Source organism: Paroedura picta, chromosome 8 (assembly GCF_049243985.1).
Source record: "Paroedura picta isolate Pp20150507F chromosome 8, Ppicta_v3.0, whole genome shotgun sequence".
Taxonomy (NCBI): domain Eukaryota; kingdom Metazoa; phylum Chordata; class Lepidosauria; order Squamata; family Gekkonidae; genus Paroedura; species Paroedura picta.
In genome coordinates this window covers 8,800,786-8,822,981 of record NC_135376.1, presented here as the reverse complement: position 1 = coordinate 8,822,981, position 22,196 = coordinate 8,800,786, and the positions used below count along the sequence as shown (strand labels likewise).

Here is a 22,196-nt window from a genome sequence, read left to right as displayed (position 1 = left end):
CTATTCAGCATCTTAACCTCCAGATGCAGAACCTTGATGACGTGAGGTGTGAAATCAGGTGTCATTTTCAGACTGTGGAGTTCACAAATGCTCATGCTTCTTCCAAGCACCAGAATAGGTCCTCCTTTTAAAAATTCTAATATGAGTACCAATATGAGTACCTGCCAACAAAAGTGCGTCTAGTCAAGGCTATGGTATTCCCAGTTGCAATGTATGGCTGCGAACGTTGGACCATAAGGAAGGCCGAGCGTCAAAGAATTGAGGCTTTTGAACTCTGGTGCTGGAGAAGACTTTTGCAGATTCGCTGTATGGCAAAAGTTGCAAACAAGGAAATACTACAGTGCGTAAAGCCTGATGTATCACTGGATGGCAAAATCATGAAACTCCATCTCACTTACTTTGACCATATCATATGATCCAAATCAGTAGACCGAGCAATTCTGCTAGGATTGGTCAATGGTAAAAGGATATCAGGCCAACAAAGAACATGGTGGTTAGATATGATCAGAATGGACACTGGCCAAGCATTATTCAACTAAGAGAAGCTGTTCAAGTTCAAAAAACATGTCAACAGTTGACCCATAGAATCCTATAGTTGAAAGGGAACTCCATCTAGTCCGACCACCTGCAGAACGCAGGAAATTTACAACTACCTGACCACCCACAGTGACCCCAATTCCATGCCCAGATGACCCTCCCCACCAAAAAACATAATCCCTGGCCAAGAGTTGGCCATGACTGAATGGCTAACATCGTCATCAATATGAGTAATCCTAGAGGGTCCCATGATGTCACTTCTGGTTTCCCCCTGCAGTGACATCAATACAACTACATGCACTCCAATTTTTTCTCAGTTTTCTCCCACCAGCACCTTTGTTGTTAGCAGGTGATGGAGGAATTTGCCAGAACCTGGCACCCCTAGTTTGGAGCCTAATGTGTGCTGGAGAAGTGTGTTGAAGAATGTGTGTATAACACTGTCAACTCAAATTTGAAAGTCATCGATGACCATCTTGGACCAGAAACTTTGCATGTCTGCATGCTAGGAGAACTGGGCTAGACTCTTTTGTGCTTTATTTTTTTATTAAGTACAAAATGGTCCATAGATCAGTTCAACTTGCTCTTGTCTGATGTAATATAACACCACTTGCAGTTTATCATGAAACATGACTGTAAGGATAAAAACACACTGAAGGACTCTTTAAAAACATGGAACCCAGTAAGAGAAAGCTAACTTGGCAGGCTAGGGCCTGGGGGGGGGCAATGACTACGTCATCCCTGCTTGTTCCAGCCTCACAATTCTTGAAGAACACAACAAAATCAAAACTCTTCAAGGCACCAGTCCTGAGGCTTCAAGGCACCAGTCCTGAGGCTTCATATCCCCCTTACTGAGTTCTGGTGGGAGCTCTGTACATTGGGGGATGTCTCTCAGCCAGTGAATAAGCAGGGGGGGCAGCCCCCAAGTGCATCCTGGCTGTAGTACCTGCTTTTTTCCCTCCCCCCCCCTGCTATTTGTCTCATTATTGCTCTGTAATGTCAAAAGACATTCTGCTGGATGTCCTTATCAAGCATTATGAACAGGAACAAGTAACACACAAAACACAACTGTCTCAGGCAAAGAAATCTGTCTTCTCTAATAAAACGTTTGAAGATGAGAATACCCCTTTAAATAAATTGGAGTCCATTGAGAATGTCGAGCATGCCATTTTGTACGCAAATTCAGGCAATGCATTTTAATAATAGATCATGGGGGGGAGAGGGGAAGGAAGCATGAGCGACTGAAGCTTGCAAAAAAAGCAGACCCCCGAAGCTTTCATGTTTTATTGGAGCATATGTTTTGGAAGTGGCAGCATTGACACGGGTGGCACTGATCTCCTTTTTATCTTGTTTTGATTCAAAGGATATTTGAATTTTATTTTGGGCAAACTTTTTATCCAGCCTCAAAGGGGTTTCTGTGCTGCCATGGCAGAAAAATAGCCATAATAAACACATTAATGTGATCCTTATAAATTTCACAATATCACTGTTGCTAGACTCTCGCAACAGGGGACTCAAAATGTTCCCAAAGAAATCCTGCTCTTCCCAGTGGATTGTCTTTGCTGTCACTTACCTGGCAGATGTAAATGTCACAAGAAGTCACACAAACGTTGTTTGGGGGGGGGGGAGAGGTTTCCCTCGCCAAAGTCCAAGCTGCTTGAATTATTTCAAGTGAAAGAAGAAAAAACATCTAGAGCTTTCAACTGGGATGTCTACAAATAAGTGAAGTTGGATTCTACTTGTTTATGGACAGTTGCATTTTACTGTTATTCCAATTAAAGACCTCAGTGCCACAGCAGGATAACTCTATTAGTTTCTTGCTGCACACACCCCAAAGGCATCTTGTTACCTTAAAGACTATTAGATTTATCTAAGCAGGTTTCTAGTAGTCAGGGCCCCTTAGAGAAGTCATGCAGATGTACCTGGACAATTTATAAAACTGCATCCATTCATTACAGAGCGAAGTTGAACTGTCCTTATACAAACTACCTCCCATTAGTCCCGCCTTAGAATCAATGCCACCAATTTTTTAATTTTAAAATTGTAGGTCTCACTAAAGGGGTGTTCAAAATAATAATTGCTTAGGTTCCATTTTTCAGCTTTAATTTGATATTCATTGCTAATAAAGTTATTAGATACCTTTTTAGGATGGTTTATAGCCCAGAAAACAGTTTCAAGTGTATGAGAGGCGCTTTTCAAATCCACATTTTGGTATTTTATGGTGGACATGGACTGGAGTCACAAATTTTACTGATTTAGTGTCTAAGCCACAAATTTTGGAATGCAGTTTGAATGACACCATTGTCTCTGATATAAGTGCGGAAATGTGTTGATCCTTTTGTCCTCTCACCAGGTGTGTCAGGTGTGCGGGACAGTTGGAGGCCTCTGTGAAGCTTGAGGCCACCTCTTGCATCAAGCCCTCCCTCCCACCCTCTCCATTGCAAATAAGAAACAAAAAACATGGAAGGCAACACATCATTCCCAATGCTGGAGTCTGATCTCTAGGGCTTAGTACACAAAATTATGTCATCATCTCACACCTTGGTACAGAGTCCTCTAAACATTGAAGGAGTTGTGACAGCCAAAATCCTATTTTTGGCTTCATTTATAAACCAGAAAAACATTCACCTTGAGCCATTTCCAAATTAATTATGATTAAAGGGAGGAATTTAACCCATTTCTAACTTTAATGCATGAAAATTGCATATGCCACTTTTTTATTGTTATATATGCATATTCCTTCACCCTACTGTCAACGAAAAGGGAAACGGCAACCAAGACATCAGGAGTTTGAGACTGGGAAGGAGCTAGAAATGTTTCTTAAGTGTAAAGATATGCTGCTGGCAATCAAGATAATTCATTCTGTGGCATTCCCCATTACTATGTGAAAGCTGGGCAGTAGAGAAAGCTGACAGGAAGACAGCTGAGTCCTTTGAAATATAGTGTTGGAGAATTTTACAGATCCCGTGAACCACCACAAAGACAAATAAGCGGGTTCTTGATCTAAAATGAATAAACTGAGGCTAACATACTTTGGTCACAATGGAAGAACTTTGTGAAGCATGAGGCCACCATGCCTTGCATTAGACCCTTCCTGCCACCATTGCAAGTAAGAAACACGAAATGTGGAAGCATTGCATCACTGCCAAAGTAAAGACCACGCTAGACAAGAATAGAAGACTTACTGGAAAAGACAATAGTGCTAGGAAAAGTTGAAGGCAGCAGGAGAAAGAGGAAGACCCAACATGATATGAATTGATTTAATGGAGGAAACCATGGCCCTCCGCTCACAAGATCTGAATAAGGCTGTTAATAACAGGAGGTTTAGGTGGACATTATTTCATAGGGTTGCAGTTAATTGAAATCAACTTGATGGCAGTTAATGCACAGACATTGTAAGAAAAATTATGGCTGGCAGTGACTTTCCAGTTTAACGGTCTTCAGATGAGACTAAAGTTTGTCCCTTCCAGGGTTCTTTCTACATTACAACTTTGTATTGTACAAAGTGGCTCTTATTCTTAAGAAATGCTAAACAAGGAGATTTGCACCCTGGCCAATTAGTTACTACCTTACTATCTCGATTCCATGCCCACAATCCTTTAAACTTCCCTCTACAAGGCTGCAAAACATTTTCTGTGAGATATTGTAGTAGACTGCACTATGAAACAACATGGCTCAACAAATGGTCATAACGAAGCACTTTTCAAGTGTGTTTACTTTCTGTTTTTGTCGACATATATTGTAGCTTTGTGCAAAATTAAAAAAAACAATTGTATCTCTTTTAGGATTTCACATTTCAGTAGGAATAGTTTTTGAGACAGAACAAGAAGAAACTCTGAGAAAGAGAAGTAACATTTTGGAGGAGGCAATTTTGCCCCACGCAAATTGAGTTGGCCACCTTACATGTTGTCCTCATTGCTTGTAGAGCTAACAGAGGAGCTGGTCTCTGACAGACCCTGTAATCCCTTCCTCTGATGTTCCTCACAGGTCATGTTCAAATCAATTTGTTCCCTTTGCAGCTGTTCCTTATGTGAAATGAAAGTGTCCTCTGGAGTATGCCAGGCCTCCATCTGCTCTCTTTGTGTATTCTTTCCTGCTGATGGAAACATGGTAGTCTCCTTTTCTTCTTGGTCATCTTTGGCCTCTTTGTCTTTAGAGGGCCCAGAAAGGAGTTTCATGCTCTGGTCACCACACTCTACCTGCTGTTCTTCCAGAGGCAGCATTTCAAGTGTCCCACTCTTTCTTGTACACTGTTCAGCTTCAGGGGTCCCATCCAATGACCCAGAGCTGAGATGTTCGAGCGCTAGAGGCAACTGCCCTCCCAAATAAAGAGCAGGTTGGCAGTCCTGCTCTTCCTTGTCAAAAAGGCTCTCAGGCCCAGAATCTCCACATTCTAATTTTCGTTGCTGTTCTTTCTCATAACTTATGTTGTCAGGCAGTGTGCCCATATTTTCTGGTATAAGAAGTCCTGGGTTTTCTTTTTCTCCAGTAAACGCAATTGCCTGAGATCCAGAGTATGAGTAATCCAGTCCTTCTCGCAGTTCCTTTTCATGAGATAGTCTGTGGTGGTGTGTACTGCTAACATGTTCTGCTAAAAAAATATGTTGTTTCTCCTGGTTCTTCTGTGGTATAAGGTAGACAAGGCCATCCTCAAGCATGTTGTTCATATGATCTAGCTTTTGCTGTTCTGTTGCACAAGATACAATCAGAGGAAATGTGGTCTTGTTTTCTTGTACAACAGCTTTGTTACTCATTTGGTGAGGGCTCCATTGATGCTCTCCTGCTTTGCTGAGAGGACTATCTGATATGAAGTTTGCGCTGCCTTCTTGCTCCTTCTCAAAGGCTATATCCTGGAACGAATAGCTAATTGCTTTTTGTGTAGTGGGCCATTGAACGTCGTGGTCAACAGTTCTTCTAAAGCTGTGCTCTGTCTCACTGTGAGAGGCTTCTGATATGGGATCCTCATGATACAGCATTTCTGACTGCTCTTGTTCATGGTTCGTATCCAAGATAGACAAACTCTCTGGATATTTTAATTCTACAGGCTGCCACACCTCCTGGTTGAGTGTATCTGGAGAACCCTGAATCTTCTTGTGGATATCTTCTTTAGGAACTGTATTCATCTTGTCCCAAGTTAGATGTTCCTCTATTTTATGAGCAACATCTTTAGCCAGCTCTTGTCGCTCCAAAGACTGCTGTTCCTCACTGTTTGGTATCCATGGTTGGATGAGCAGTTCCGTCAAAGGTTGAACAACTTCATAATCAGTACTGGTGTTGTTTTGTTCTTCTTGCATTTTTATTTTGGTTTCTGGTAATGAACTTTCAAGATCTTCTGATTTTCCAGATGGTTGTAGCTCCTGCAATGGCACAGCTTGTTGTTCCTGCTTCTCACATGCCATCTTGCAGGCTACACCTTCTGATCTAATACTTGCATGATCTCCTCCTTCTTGTTGCTCATTTTCATGGGCTACTTCCTGGAACGATGTACCCAGTGATTCAGGTCTTCCAGCCTGACTGTTTCCTTTGTCTGGTATAACTTGATAGCTGGTCCCTTTCTTAAAGGGTAGGCCCCCTGATACAGCACCCACTGTGCTTTTATTTTCCATTTCTGAACTCAATACACTCCAGTCATCTAATCCTTCCTTTGATGGCCTGGTTGCTTTGCCTTTTTTGTACAAAGACTTTACAACTGGCTTTTCATCATAATCCTTTTGCTTTTCTTCCAAGCAGAAAGTACCTATGGGCAGAAGGACAGAGTGATCTTTTGTGTCATAGGCTTCGGGACATAGTGGCAGAATTGACTTGATAACCTGTGTTTGTACACTGTCCTGGTCACCCGCAGGTATGTTCCAGCAGGCTTGGTCCATCTCTTCCTCAAACATGATGTCACTAAAGGAGAGACCTCCTGCATTCTTCTTTTTCTTTCTTTCCTTGGGTCTCCTCCCTGGTAAAGATATCCGTCTGTAGAGATAAAAGGCAAAATTTGAAGGAGTGTGGGATGGTGACTGTTAGCAATTATCATATCTAGCCCTAACTTTAACATCAGCTACATTAACAGTCCACCCTCTTGTCTAGATAATAACAGATCTATGATTAGGGTCACTCAGGTAGCTGAATTAATTATTTTCCTCTTTATTGTTGTTGTTAGTTGCAAAGTCATATCCAACCCATTGCGACCCTATGGACAATGGTCCTCCAGGCCTTCCTGTCCTCTACCATTCCCCGGAGTCCATTTCCTCTTTAAGCATCCCTTAATTCTATAATCTAGTGAAGCAACCTCTAAACCCTGTTCCCTTGTGGGAAAATTCAGCCACTTGCTGAAGCTACTAACCTTCTTGGGATACAGCAACACAAGGCCGAGGCCTGAAAACACGGGTTTGGGTGCTGTTCTTCATCCATAGCTGCACCTTTTTCAGCAGGATCTGTACCACTTACACTCCTGTCTTCATTCATGACTCAGAATTTTTTAAAAAACAGAAAAAAACAAACCAACATGAAGTGTCAAAAAGGAAATACACTGATTCTTAGCCAGCATTTGGCTTCTACACCTTCACAAGAGAAATTGATTTTTTAATTGCTGACATCATCGACCACTTTTACCAGCTGGCCTGGTCTGAATAGTAACAGCAGACTGAATTCTTCATAGACTCGGTTTTGTGACATCACTGGGTTCTGCAAGGCTGTTGGGTAACCATGGAAGCATGGAGACGCCTCCCACATTTGTGTCCTGATATGAGACTGGTAGAGATCAGATTGCTTGCACTTGATGAATGTGTTGTTTGTGCTAAAGTGTGTGTGAGATGGGTCGGGAAACTTTTGAGGATTTGAACCAGGAGCCTGGAGAGGGTGGGGTTTGGAGAGGAAGGGGGCCTCACAGGGTGTAATGTCACAGAATCCCCCCTCCAACACAGCCATTTTCTTTGGTGGAACTGATCTCGGTCATGGTTGTAATTCTGTTATATCTCCAGGCCCAACCTGGGGGTTGGCAAGCCTAGTATCAGAGCAAGCATATTGGAGCATGGGCATACAAGCACAAATGTATTCATGTATTTAAAACATTTATATCCCGAAACATGGACCAAAGTGCCTAAGACACCTTACAGAAATTAAAAGGTCTCCAGCAGCTACCACACACATTACAAACAGAGCAATCATAAAAACCAGAGGTGGGATCCCATAGATCTAGTCCACTAATGCTGGATCTAGGTTTTTGGACCAAGAAGAAAATTGCTGGCACGGATGGAAATTTAGAAGGTCCAGCCCTGAACTGTACAGCCAGCAATTCATAATACATAATATTAGCAATCAGTTCACCCCTACCCCCCAAAAAAGACCGTTTGAAACCCATAAAAACCTAAAGGAATAAGAGTAAAACAAAACCCATCACAATAAGAGACAAAAGGTAGGACAGAATGAATATTAAGAAGGGGAACAGATACACAGGTAGGAAATCCGATGAGACAGGGAGATAAAAATCGAAGTAGTGACTCGTTAAAGTCTGGAAGAATAAAAATAGCTTAATCTGGCACCTAAAAGTTTGTCATCATGCAAGCTTCAGTGAGCAGGGAATTCCAAAGTATTGAAGCCACAACAGAAAAGGTGCTGTCCCTGGTGCTCATCCTATGAAGCTTAAAGCACATCCTCTGGTGATAATCTCAGTAAGCATATGAGAGAAGACCATCCATCATATACCCTGGCCCCAGGCCACGCTCAGATTTCTAGGTAATAACCAGCATTTGAATTATGCCTGGAAGCAAACCAGTAGCCAGGTAAAGGTCCTTTCAAAATAGAATATTATACCAATAACTAACACCTGCCAGTAAGGTAATCGCAACATGAACTAAATGAAGCTTCCAAGTAGCCCCATTAAGAGAGCATGAATGTAGTCCAACACAGAAGTAATCAATGTGTAGGTATCTCTAGCTGAATTATGCATAGATTCAAACAAGCCTGTTTGCATCTGCGTGCAAAGACTCAAGATTATCATCCACCTTCACGTCTGATTTTTTATCGTATGCAAGGAAGACCACAGACCTTGAACCAAATCCTTGGCCTTGTCAATCTGGAGTCTGGGCATAAAGGTACACAAAGGGTGCCCATCACCAGCTCCCTATATTTTTGCGCCTTTGGCATATTGCTGCTCAGGAATACATTTTTTTACTCCCGAGCTGTCGCTTTAACGTGTTCCCTTTTCTATTTGGAATCTAAAGAAGACAAATTACAGAACTACTTACGTTTTGTCCTTAATCTGAAGGAGATGTAGGACTTGCATTAAGCCCTCTGCCATTGTGCAGTTGTCCTTGCCTCCACATTTAATTAATGAAATTTGAAATTTCTGATTTGTTCTGCTGGAAACGGTAAAAGGATACAAAACTTCAAAACCCCACTTGAGTACTTGATCAGCCTTCAGCTATTAACACAGGAGGAATGCTTCTTGGAGAAAATTGCTTCACTGAATTCTGCATGTACGTTTGTAAGGAAATGCGTTCGCAGAGGTACAGCCACATGGCTCAAACCATCAAGCATCTAAATGAAAGTCCTTGTCCCTGAGAGGAGTCCATTCCCGCTATGTCATCTCTTTTGCTGCTTAACAGAGCTTGAAAGGCAATCTTGTGGGAATTGAGACTCCATCAGTCTTAAAATGCTCATTTTGATGTGCTGGTGTCCACTGTGGTGGTGGAAATTGCTGTCAGGTCACAGCCAACTTATGATGACCTCTTGGGGTTCTCAAGGCCAGAGATGAACACAAGTGGTTTGCCATTGGCTGCCTCAGAATGGCCTCCTTGTTTTCATTCTCGCAATTGTGTTCAGCCCAGGAGATTGGTTTGCAGTCTTCGATTTCCAAGACACATATTTTCACATAACCTATTCATGTTGGTTATGTGGAATACCTACATTTCTTGGTTCAGTGTATCCCTTAGGAATACACAATCTTCCCTTTTGGCCCGGCCACTGTCCTTTGGGCATTTACCAAATGTATGGCAGTGGTAGTTGCTCTCTTAAGATCTCACGGATGCTCTGCCTCCCCCTATTTATATTATTGGCTCTTTGCTGCAAGAACTACTACAGAAGTCAAGAGACACATTTATCCACCTCCCTCAGGTGCCAGATCTGTTATGTGTACCAGATACCCCTCATCCAAGGTTGGAGGCTCTGCGCCTAATAGTTTGATTGCTGAAGCCAGAGATAAATTCTTCCCTGATTCTGTAATGAATGCACTTGTTAACCCCCGCAGCCCTTTGATTAGGATCTCCTATCCTCATCCTAAACGGTAATGACTGGGGACTGGGGAAGGCACTGGCAAACCACCCTGTATTGAGTCTGCCATGAAAACGCTGGAGGGCGTCACCCCAAGGGTCAGACATGACTCGGTGCTTGCACAGGGGATACCTTTACCTTTACCTTTTTTATCCTCATAAATGGAGATGTTCATGCTGGTTTCCCATGTGGGACTGGCACGGGCCAATGAAGATGAAAACTGTGTTGCACTTACCTGTCTATCGCGTTGTCGCTGTGCAGGCACGTCCCTCCTTTCTACTTCACTATGAGCTCTTCTACTATCATTTTTTTCTCTGACTCGTGGTGGTGGCTCAGGGGAACTGAGGGAGAGCCTCTGGGGCACATGACCATTAGGCAGGAAAATGGCCACAATGACTCCAGTTGGGAGAAGCGCCTCCTGCTCTGTTACAAAGCTAGCCAAACAATCTTCCGGCAGCTGGCTGCACAGTCCCATGTGCACCTGCCCAGGGACCACTCAATGAACACAGCTATAGGAAAGCACAACACTGATTTCTCTGCCAAAAGAATGGGGGAAGTGTGATGCCCTTGAGACCTGATGGTTCTGGGGAGAAAAGCCAATTGTGTTATCTGTGCCAAGTGCGGATTGTAGTATGGAATTATGTAATGCTTCCCATACAGCTGACTCAAGTAAGGAGAAATTTGTCCTGTTGACTAAAGGTGTCCATTTAAGGTGTCCTGCATTCTGCAGGGGGTTGGACTAGATGATCCATGAGGTCCCTTCCAACTCTATGATTCTATCATTCTATGATTCTATGATTCTAAGGCAGGGATTTCCAACTGGGGTGATATGTCACCCTTGTGCATTGCCAGCACTCCGCAGGGGAGGGGGGGGGGATGCAGACTATCCTGGACATCCGGGCTGCTGCTGATGTGGCTGGAGCCATGAGTCTTTGAATCTGGCAACCAGGAATTTTAAACAGTCATTAAACCCCCAATGTGCAGATTGGCTGGCAGAAAAAAGCCACTCATGTATCCAGCATCCTGCCAAAAGGAGTGGGAGGATATTGGAGCTCATTTGCATAACAGCCAAGCATGTGCTGTGTTTTTTCAATCGGCGGCTGTGGCGGCAAAGGAGGCAGGCTGGAGCGCTCATGGGCAGCACAGGGAAGCACAAGGATGTATGACTATGCGATTACAGCTAAAGAGACAACCCTAGTCTACATACTACTTCAATAAGATATTTGCAGATTTAGCCAATTTTGTTCTACTTTTTCCATTGACGCCAGTTCTGGGATATCTCATATTATTATATTATATTGTATGTATTGTATTAATAATAAATAAATAATTGTGACCATGGGGTATCCAGGCAACACTGAGTTCAACACTGAGACACACACAAAAATTAAAGTGTGCTCATAACATGGCATCAAGGATTTGCCCTCAAGCAATGCCACTTCAGGTATCAAATGCTTCAAGTTACCACACCCCACAAGATCCAGAAGCTGCAAGAAGGGGAGGGAAAGAAAGAAAGGAAAACCCCTCCTTCAAAACAGCTACCATGAGCCTTGGGGTGGGATGGAAGAAGCAGGCGCACGAAAAACAACACCGGAGGAAAAGGGATTCCCACCTTGCAAATGGGTCTGAGGAGTACTTCTGTTTGGTGAATATTTTGTTGGTGATTTTGCCCGCATGCAGAAAGATTCTCATAGAGAACAGCTTCAGCCTGTCATCTATTGAAAAGTGTGTCTGGCCACCAAACAGTTAGGGAGATCTGTGGGGTTGGTTCCTCCCTTATCTCAGCCTTGAAGACAAAAGGGAAAGGGAAAATAAATCCCAACTCACTGCTTTTACAGAATGTCTCAATGCTGCCTTCCTTCTCCTCCTCTTCTTCTCCCTTGTAGATTAAAAAAATATGGTTTAGAATTCACCAGGATTTGTGTGTGTGTGTGTGTGTGTGTGTGTGTGTGTGTGTGTGTGTGTAAAGCCCCCATCTAGATGGCTTTCTTTCTCTACTATGCAGGATCTTGGCTGCAGGTCAGTTTCTAGTTCCTTGAGATCTTCAGGCCCCACCTGAGAGTTGGCAACCCTAGCAATGCAGATCAGTCATGTCTGGGTGACATCACCTTGGGTAATCTGCCACTTCCAGGAGGCGTGGCCAGCTGACATCACTTCTGGGGTCCCTCAAAGCCTGAAAAACATTTAATAGGTACATCCATGGTCGGAAGGCTGGAAAAGGCTGATTTAAGGACTAGTGAACCAGTGTGGTGCCGTGGTCACAATAGCCAGTGGCATGGCAAGTGGATAGTGTTTTGGACTAGGGCCCAGGTTCGAATCCTCACTTCTACCATGAAAGCTCACTGGGCGGCCATGGGCCCGTCACAAACTGTCAGCCTGCTCTTCCGCATAGAGTTGTTGTTATGAGAGAATGGAAGAGGGGGGAATGATGTTCTAAGCCTCTTTGAGTCCTAGCCGTGAAGAAAAGCAAGATATAAATGATCAAATGCAAATACATCTGTTTAGGATCTGGGAGACTCAGATTCAAATCTCCACTCTGCCATGCAAGCTTCCTGGGTGACCTTGGGCCAGTCACACCGTCTCAACCTAAGTCGCCTCACAGGATTGTTGTGAAGATAAAATGGAGGAGAGGGGAGGGATGCAAGTTTCTTAGGTCTCCACTGGAGAGAAAGGCATGGTATAAATTAAGTAAATAAATCCATTAGTTATAATATTCAGAGAATAACTTTTCTGAAGCGTCACCTTTAATTGCCCAATAAATGAACCACTAGGCTGCAATTTTATAAATGAAAGGTAACATCTAGCTTGAACAGAGCAATTTATTGAGGAAAGGTAATATCTGGATTGAACAACACACTTCTGGAATAACCTAGCTGGGCTTGGAAAGTTTGCATATTGAAGCTTTCCCTGCCTCGAATGGAGTGACAGGAGTAACAGCAACAGTCCAAGGTCACTGGGAATATTCTCATATTCTTCCAAGGCTTATCTTTACTTGCATGCCTAATTTTTTTTTCTTTGCAAAAGAATAGCTGCTTGCAGAGAATGGAAGCCTTCCCCAGGCCTTGTGCCATCCCTTATTCAAGTTCTTTTATACTCCTCTTTTTAAAGAAGCTGTCAAGTTCTTTTCTGGGGCTGACAGGGGAAGGCCAGATCTGCAGTACAGGAAGAGAGGCGAGGGAGAAACTTTTTGTGTTGATGTTTTACTAAGTGAGCGAAGGAGAATTTTAGAATCATGTAATTTACTCTGGAGGCATTTACTGTACATAGCCATAGTGATGGTAATTTCTTTCATTGTTGAAGTGAAAAGATAACCATCAATCAGTTGTCAATTGGTCAATTGCAGCAGTGATGAAAAGAAACTGGTCGGGACAATCACTTTCGGTGGCTACCTAGACGATTTGGTGTTTGGAGGAAAACGTGGGCACTGGATTCCGGAGAAACGGAATGAGGCTCCGAGGTGTTGGTGGTGGTAGGAAAGACTAGGGGGTTAAACAGAAGACAAACCATTTGCTCGGAGAGCCTTTTTGTGAAATGCCATTAACTGAAAGCATTCTTCTTAACAGTATGTGGACAGGGAGGGTGATTGAGACCCAAGGAGACCCTCAACCCAGATTGTGAACTGGACCTATGAAATTTAAGCATTTGGATATTAATTGTAATCAGACATTCCTCAAGCTTAGCATGAGATAACAAGCTTGCTAGCCAACCTTCAAAGAAACAGGGTTTGATCAAGAATATTGTGATTAATGTGTGCCTGGCCAGATCTGCAGTGTGGAAAGGAAACAGGAAATCTCAAAACAGAGTAGGGCCAGAGTAGGAAAACCAGCTTTTGAATTCTTGTCCTCAGTGTCCACACTTGAAGAATGCTTAACATCAACTGTATTTTTTTTAAATAATGTCTCTGTAGTGGCCAAGCAGTAAAAAGAGATGGATGATCATTTAGTTACCTATATTTAAAAACCTATTTATGTTCCATTATTACCTTCCTTGCTTTTTTAAAAAAAGGGTGGGGGGGGTTGTAGCTTAACTGATTTGGAAGGGATTTTTTTTTTACAGTTTATTGCATTGCATGTCATTTTATTTTGCTGTGGTAGGCTAAAAAAAGGATTACAGGCCCACCAGAAGGAAGAGATAGCATCACTTTGTAATCCAGCCCGTGGTTTCCTAGATACCGTATTGTCTCTTCTGTTCCGCTATGTGAAAAATGTTGAATATCAAACAATGGGTTTCAGTGCTGTATTGTTGAGTTTTGTATGAACTAATCTAGCTTCACTTTAAAAAAGAAAGAAAGATAAAAGAAAGAAAAGAAAAGAAACTGGGGGAAAAACTACAGCTTTGGACAAAAGTCTATAGCCAGAGCATTTGTGATTCCCCATGCACAAGAGCAGACTGTGTCTCTGGGAAGACATTTTACTGGTTTGCTTTCTTATTTGTAGAGTTTTCTTGCCTTGCTCTAAGGTGTTTGCCAGTATTCCACCTGTCCTGGGCACTGTGCTTGAGGAAATTCTGCAACCTGTCAGCTGGAGTAGGTTTCAGAAAGGTAAGCTTTCGCTTAACTCCTCGGCTGCTTTTGTTGATGGGGTGCCTGATTCGGCCTAGCTTTGGAAACTTTGTGACTGTCTGGTTTGGAGAAGTTAGCATAGCCGCAGTTTCACTGTCTCCAAAAAGGCAAAGGGGGGACATAGAAGAGAGGCAGTCAGAGAGAAATGTATCTGTTCCTAATGTGGGTTAATTAAAGGCTTGTAATGGAAAGTTTTAAGAGGATGCTGTGGCACCAAAATGTGCCTTGAAGGGATAGGTGGGCACACCTTTGCATGCCTTCAACTTAATGTACAAGTCTAGGGCTAAGGACTCACCTGTACTTCATCTTTTACATGAGCGTTCTAGTTTAAAAAAACACACTGGAAAACAATTTTAGCCTTTAAATTGTATGCTTGTCCTCTCCTTTAGTAGAAGTGGAAGAAGGTTTTTTTTTTCTAATTTGTTGTTTTGACAGTGGCTAAAGTGTGTGTATGTGTCTGTCCATGCACAGCAGCTATGCACAGGGGCTGCTGGTTGAACTTGAGTGGGCGGAGGATGACAAATAAGTTCTTGAGTCAGGCACAGGAACTGTGACAAAGTTTTGGGGAAATCCATGTTGTTTCCTACAGCTGTTATCCAAGGCATTTGTCAAGTCAATAACATGTTGATTTCAACAACGTCAGTAATATCAGTGCAATATTTTTTGAAGCGAGAATGATGTAGGGATATCAACCAATTAAAAGTTGGCAAGTAATAAAATTGCACAGCAGGATAGCAGCTGTTTCTATTGCAAGTAATTATGAGACAGGTTGGGTTTTTTTAAATTGCTGATTGCATAGGTATTTAGACAAAGTCTATGCCAGAAAATACTTGGTTGAAAGCAAGGGGAAGGTATGCTCAGAGTTTCACAGTTCCAGAGTTGCAGATTTAAAGAGGGGATTGTTATGGATCTCTGCAGGTAAGATGCAAACATATGGTGAAAGTACCACAGTTCCATGCTATCAGTGTGCAAGTGTTCCTTCCTGTTGTAGCTGAGGCAGATCTGCTTGTCATTCCTGTCCTCGGCAGCCTGGTTCCTTGGGTCCCCCTCCCCTTCTACCCCAGGAATTAGAGGCAAGGGCAGATGATGCTTTCTTAACCCCTGCATTTAATGCCAAGCAATGAAGTGCTCCCCCTGTGAAACCATTTCTGACCCTCTGCTTGGTGTGGTGAGTTTGAATTTTTCCCCTTCCTTGCCCATCATTGTCAGTCAATTATAGGATGGAACTGAACCAGAAAATCTGGTACAGTCTGGCAATTAGTACAAAGGCTTTCCAGTCTAGTGTAAAGCCAGAGATGCAAGAGCCCCAGCAGCTAGAGAAATAGTTTTGATTGGCCATGGACATTGCCTTTTAGTGCTGCTTGGTTACTTCTTAAAGATATTGGCTCCTACCCTACAGGTCTTCTCCGTAAAGTACTATATTATGGGCCTACTTCTGAGATGTCTTTTTTGGTGGGCTTTCCTCCCCCTTTTTTTATACCTTCTTCATCTTCCATTTTCCGAATGTCATTTTAGCCCATCAAACAGACACATTTTGACTTGCACAACAAAGACCCAAGTTATCAACATTCACAAAAAGTGACATTTTAAATTCAGGCTTCATTATGTATTTAAATCATGACAATGAACTACGAAGACATTGAAAGCCCCCCCCCCTTCTTTTTCTTTCTGTTAAATTCAGCACTTGGGTTGTTTTTCTTTCTCCTTGCTCTCATATTTCCCTTTCTCCTTTAATCCTGTCGTAATATATAATTACCACTATCAACATCGCCAGCTATTATCCACTGTGACTTTTGACCTTTATTTATAATCTCTCCCACATTTTTTTTCCCAAAATAAATTATTTGGCAATGTTTACTTGGCTATTTTAAAGTGACCAAAGAAGCAATAGAACTCATCCGGTTGATATTTGTGTTTTTAAGAAATTTGTTGGGCGCAAGCTATAATGGAGTGATGGGTAAAAGTAAATATAGAACTATAATCCTGAAAAATAATATATGTTTCTAATGTAAGGAAGATAGTTGAAGAATAGGATGCTCATAGGACAAGTGTAAGTCTGCAGATAAAGCTATAACTTCATTTTGGCTACTAGTATGAAATGAAAAAATTTGGATAAATAAGGGATAGCTGCTACAAACCAGAGGAAGTGAATGTAGTCATCAACCCGTCCCGTCCCCCCCTCCCCCTGGCCTTCCCTGCTTAAACATACAGAGTCACATGCATACTTAATAATATTCAGCCAGGATATGGCTGAATGTCAGCACAGTTAGCAAATACCGAAAACATAATATATAAAATAAATTAAATGGATGTGGGTCTGTTTTAAAAAATGGTAGTCAAAATACATTGAGAAGTGTCTGGGCATTCAGCTGTACGATAATTTTGTTACAAAAAAAATTATGTACATCCACGAACAATACGTTTTCTTATTCTGAATTGGCAATTTTATTTTTGAAAGGCAGCCTAGAATACAGCACTTGGAAACATAAATGTACAATAATCAGATAAGAAATGTATGGGGTGTGTGTCTTGTTTTCTTTTTTAAAAATACCTTTCCTTGAAAATGGCTTCAAACACACAGTAACAAAATGTTCAGTAGTGAGTGAGCTGCGGTCGCATTGTCAGTGGCTAGGAACCTAATGGTAGGGTGATGAAATAAGAGGGTTGATGAAACAAAATGGCTGCCCACTTCAGTTGGTTCTCCTTGATTCTGTGATCAAAGTTATAGAAGTAAAGGACCAGAAAATCCCTGAAGGGCATCAGTTCCAATCCTGATATTGTCAGAATCATGCATACCCAAAGAGTCCAAACAGATTAGGCCAAATTGTCTAACAGTACAGCCTACCATAATCCAGAGTACTAGAAGGAAAAAAAATGGCTGCCACTTACTTTACAAAATGACTGACATTCAGTTTCCATGTTGTACAAGAAGAACTACTCATTGTGCCTTAGTTGCCAGCCATTCTGTTTGCCTTCTCAGTTTCATGCCACCACTCCTGCAGCTAGCATGAGTAAAGTGATGCACAAAAAATCCCCATCAGACAACAGCATGACATCACAGAAAATGAGGATGTGATGTCAGTCTATTCTAGGAATCACTAGAAACTCTATGAGAACTGGAGACCAACAAGTCTCTCCAGGAATCACCAGAAATTTTCTTCATTGCGGCTCATTGCTCATATAAGAGGAAAGAAGAGGGGCCAGGTGACAGTTTGGAAAGGTGAAAGCCAACATTGTTCGTCCTGACAAAAATGGAAGTGGGGCTCCATCACACAGGAGGTGGATAGTCCATGAGCCTTCTAGCAGATCCCTAAAGTCAAGCCAGTTCTTGATAGAGTTGACTCTTTCCCTTTATCTAAAGACACAGGAAGATTCTAGCTTGAGTTTCCATACTATTGCCCTAACCTTTGCAGCAGACCATGAAGAGAATGCTTCGTCCAGGTTATACATTGCAGGAAATGTAAAGAAATACTCCTTTGTTTTATGTAGAAGGCTAACTGCCAGACAACTAAATCCACAATGCTGATCTTGCTACCACTAATATGGCCCCATATACACAATCAAAGCGGTCTGGCAGGACTTTCAACATCCCCCCCACACACACACAAGCACATGTACTCTTCACTGGTTTCAGGGAGTAAATTATGGACACCATAATTCCAGATGAAATAGTAACATAAATCTGTTGGTAATCTCTGATGCTTGGCACCTGCCAAAGAATCAGAGCATCATTCATTCAGCAAGAGAAAGCTTAAAACTCCTGCAGCAAGTACCTTCAGATCATTGAAATACAATATTCTGGCCTTGATCCACCATTGCTGCCTTGTATTTTATCTCAGCACTCCTTCTACTTAATGAGGACCCTCATTAACTGATAAATCATTACGAGGAGGTCAGAAGATATTTCTTTTCTGATCATAAAACAAATCATAGAAGCACTTGTTACGAGGATTCTCTGGGTCAAAACAGATGACTAGATGGCTGCTTAAAAGCACTCTCTGACAATGTAGGACATTAGACCATATGTCATGCTGAATCCCATAAGTCTCATAAGTCTTCTTCTGTGTAATAAGAATGTAGCAAGTAAGTATGTGCCCTGAACCTGGATGGCCCAGGCTAACTCAATCTCCTGCAAGATTGCCATAAGTCAAGTGTACTTGACAGGACTTTTGGCCACCAAGTTAAGTATAAGCCTTAGTTTCAAGAGGGGGGGTAGAGGAATGTGACTTTGTAAAGATGACCATTCCTAGAATTGGTTTATAGTTGGGTGTCCCCAGAAGGTAATGGGCAAAAAAAGTGTAATTACCTCCAACAACAACGTGCTACACTATATTTTCCTTTTGTTAATGTATGTGTTAGCTTGGTACAGGTACTATGGTTAAGAACAGGTTTTCACACAAGAGTCTGAGATAACTACATGCCAGTCCTTCTCGCTTTGGTATCTGAAACCATTGTTTATTGCGAAAGTGTGTCTATTTCTACAACTAAATTGTTGAAAGCTCTAGATCTGGGGTAGTCAGCCTGTGGTCCTCCAGATGTCCATGGATGTCATACAATTCCCATGAGTCCCTGCCAGCGTTTGCTTTTCATCCATTTCTTTTCATCCATGCTTCAGGCAGTTGTCTTGGTTGCTTCCATTTCCCCCCTTCCTTCCTACTTGTTCATTTGCATGGGTTCCATTTTCAGTTTATTCTGCTTGTGTGTTCTTTTTTAATACAATATTAGATGAACTTTTAATCTACACTTTTCAAAGAAATTGTCCTCTTACAGTCCATCTCTGCACCTAGAATTAGCCCTGCCTTACTGCTTGACCAGTGGTGGGGCAAATTCCTGGTTCTGCTTGACATCAGTGTCGATTCGGGGTCATCCCAGGCATGGCCCAACTCAGGCCCTCTGTTGCCCCGTGACAAAATATATGTATTCCCTTTCTTGCTCCAGGCAGCAACAGGGCCCCAGTTGGGGCAAGCCAGTGATAGGGAAAGAGTTGGGTCATCTGATTTAGTTCCTCCCCTGAATAAGGTCTCCTGGAAGGGGCAAAGAATGCCCCAGGTGGCTCCACAGTACTATGCAGTTCCTCAGTGTCTCCTGGAGTAGCGATCCCCAACCTGTGGGCTGCGGACCACATGTGTTCCTTCGACTAATTGGAGATGGGCCCCGAAGGATGCCTTCTCCCCCCCCCCGGCCCTTTACTTCACCCCCCCCCCCCGGCCCTTTACAACACACTTCGGGTGTCATTGTCTCCCATCACTCCCAGATGGGACTATCTCGTTGCAGAGAAACAAGCTCAGGGTTCCCATTGATTTGTCATTGTCATGAGTTAAAATGTCCATGAAAATAAAATGTTCCTTATGTTCATTGTTGTGGCGTGTCTGTATCTTATTTTGAAGGGATGTTTAAACAATACCATAGTGATCAGAGAGCGTTAGGGCAGTGGTTGAGAGTAGAGGAGTAAACGACCCCCCCCCTACGGGCCTCAGTAAAAGGCATTGAGTGGTCCCCGGTGATAAAAAGGTTGGGGACCACTGTCCTGGAGCATTTTTTAAAAAATTTTAAGAACATGGTGTTGCAATTGACTGCAATACCACATTCTAGAAAATGGAAAAAAAGTGAGTTGCCCTGTAGTTTGGTGGAACCTCACCACCCTGCTCATGTGCAGGGGCACAATTCTGGGGCGGACAAGGTGCACCAGGCAAAAGGTGTCCCTGTGCAGAGGCAGGAAGCGGCAGGGCAACCTTCTCCAGTGAAAACACGAATCAGTGCATTAAACATAACAGTTTCCTCAGTGATGAGGATGGTAGGAAAAGAGATTTAAAAGACCTTTGCTGATGTGGTTGGGAGACATATGTGAAAGAAACGGGTTTCTAAAGTTCTAAATCATTTATCTTTAAGAGATATTAAGGTGAATCCACATATTACATTACTTAGGTAGAGCTAGATGCAAGTCCAATAGCACCTTAGAGACCAACAAGTTTTCAGGAGTCAAAGTTCTCTTCCACACATTATATATCAGACCAAAAGGAGCTTTTGGCTCTCAAAATCTTATACAAAAATCTTGTGGCTCTCTAAGGTTCTACTGTACTCGAATCTAGCTCTTCTAATGCATATCAATACTGGCTACTCTCCAGAAATGAATTATGTAGCAACTGTAATTGCTACTTAATACCCTTGGTGTCTGATTTCCCTTCTCTGCTGAATCACATCTCACCAGTGTCACAAATTCTACAGAGGCTTTGTGAAAGCTGAAACAGCCTGGGCATAGTTATGAAGATGGGCAGATCTGAATTTGGAAGGCTTGCACACATCCCTGTGTCACATGACACAGAGTCTCTTAGCACCCATCAGCTTGACTTCTCGTGGCTAGGGTTGCCAGTTTTAGGTTGGGAATAGCTGGAGATCTGGGGGATGGGGGAGGGTGGGGTTTGAGGAGGGGAAGGACTACAATGGGGCATAATGCCAAAGAGTCCACCTTTGAAAGCAGCCATTTTTCCAGGTACTCTATATACACGCATATAAGCCTAGTTTTTCAGCACTTTTTCCCACACTGAAAAAGCCCTTCTCGGCTTATACGCGGGTATATTCAGTAACTAGAGTAACTGAAATAAAAGCCTGCTCCAGCCAGCCAATCGTTGCATTGCCTTTTGCAAATGTGTACTGCAAGCTGAGCTTGCTCTGACTTGTGTTTCTTTTAAAAGTTGATTTCTACAGTTCTTTCTTTCAGTGTTTTGTTCTGGGGGGGAGGCACTGCAGCTGTAGTTAGAGTTGTCCATTCTCCCAGTTTGATAGCTGTTGTAATAGGTTGTTGTAATAGGTTGCCAACTTTGGGTACTGTTTTTCTGCTCTAATTTGCTGGCCTGGGGGGCACTGGTTGGTTTTCCTGCCATTGCTGTTTTCACAGAGCAGTTCTGTCAGAGCTCTCTCAGGGTGTCTGGTATCAAGAGAGGAAGAGAAGGCAATTGTAAGCCGCTTTGAGACTCCTTTGGTTAGTGAAAAGTGGGGTACAAAAACCAGCAGCTATTAATCCTCTTGACTTTTCTGTATTAGTTGGGGGGGGAGGCTGGATCGGAGAGCCTGTGATATTGGAGCATTTCCCACCTTTGGTTTATATGCAAGTCAATAAATTTTCCCAGATTTGGTGGTAAAATTAGGTGCCTCGGCTTATATGTGGGTCGGCTTATATGCGAGTATATACAGTGACTTGATCTCTGTTAGGTGGAAATCAATTGTAGTAGGAGATCTCCAACCACAACCCGGAGGTTGGCAAATCTACTCCTGGCCCCAGATAAGGTTGCCAGCCTCCAGATGAGGCCCAGAGATATCCTGGAATTACAACTAATCTTCAAATGACAGAAGTCAGCTCCACTAGAGAAAATGACTGCTTCAGGGGGCAGAATCTATGGCATGATACCCAGCTGAGTTCCCGTACTTCTCCAAACCCTACCCTCTTCAGACTCCAACGATGAAATTTCCAGGAATCTCATAATCCAGAATTGCCAACCCTAAACTAAGTTCTGTGGCATATGTGGCGACTATACCTAACATTCCTATAAGTTCTGATACTGCTGCTACAATAATAGTGCAACCCTAAACAGAGAACAGAGTTGTGCTCTTCTAAACCCATTTGCTGCAGTGGATTTAGCATGCTGTTTACTAATGTAACAGAATTAATTTTTGCTGTATATTCCCACGGTCATGTAAGGAGTTCTTATTTATTTATTTATTTATTTATTTAGATTTATATAGTCTGAGGAAGAGTGCTTGCCCTCGAAAGTTCACACCTTGAAGAAATCTTTGTTGGTCATAAAGGTGCTACTGGGCTCTGATTTTGTTGTGCTACTTCAGACCA

The 22,196-nt window shown here is 42.6% G+C and overlaps 1 protein-coding gene and 1 long non-coding RNA gene across 7 annotated transcripts in view; one reads left to right on the top strand and one right to left on the bottom strand.

Annotated features, from left to right (window-relative positions):
• The window catches only part of LOC143842954 (uncharacterized), a 461,327-nt gene that overhangs the window by 314,430 nt on the left and 124,701 nt on the right, over positions 1–22,196 (top strand). For 4 of the 6 annotated variants that reach the window (XR_013233404.1, XR_013233401.1, XR_013233406.1 and 1 more), the window contains one exon: positions 14,251–14,332. The exons of 1 other annotated variant lie outside the window; for it this stretch is intronic. This is a non-coding gene — a long non-coding RNA (uncharacterized LOC143842954). Of the gene's footprint in view, positions 1–14,228; positions 14,333–22,196 lie in introns of all 6 variants that reach the window. One more of the 6 variants, XR_013233402.1, reaches the window with a different exon arrangement.
• Positions 4,232–7,194, bottom strand: LOC143842940 (uncharacterized). Its single transcript, XM_077348300.1, has 2 exons — positions 6,866–7,194; positions 4,232–6,495 (listed from the first exon to the last, which is right to left on the bottom strand). The coding sequence occupies exons 1-2, from the start codon at positions 6,985–6,987 to the stop codon at positions 4,434–4,436; spliced, it is 2,184 nt and encodes a 727-aa protein (XP_077204415.1). The 5' UTR covers positions 6,988–7,194; the 3' UTR covers positions 4,232–4,433.

Excerpts from the sequence above, each read along its gene's own strand:
- LOC143842940 (XM_077348300.1), bottom strand. The coding sequence starts at position 6,987 with ATGAATGAAGACAGGAGTGTAAGTGGTACAGATCCTGCTGAAAAAGGT. Across the intron at positions 6,496-6,865 it reads TGTTGCTGTATCCCAAGAAG|ACGGATATCTTTACCAGGGA; the intron begins GTTAGTAGCTTC and ends TTATCTCTACAG.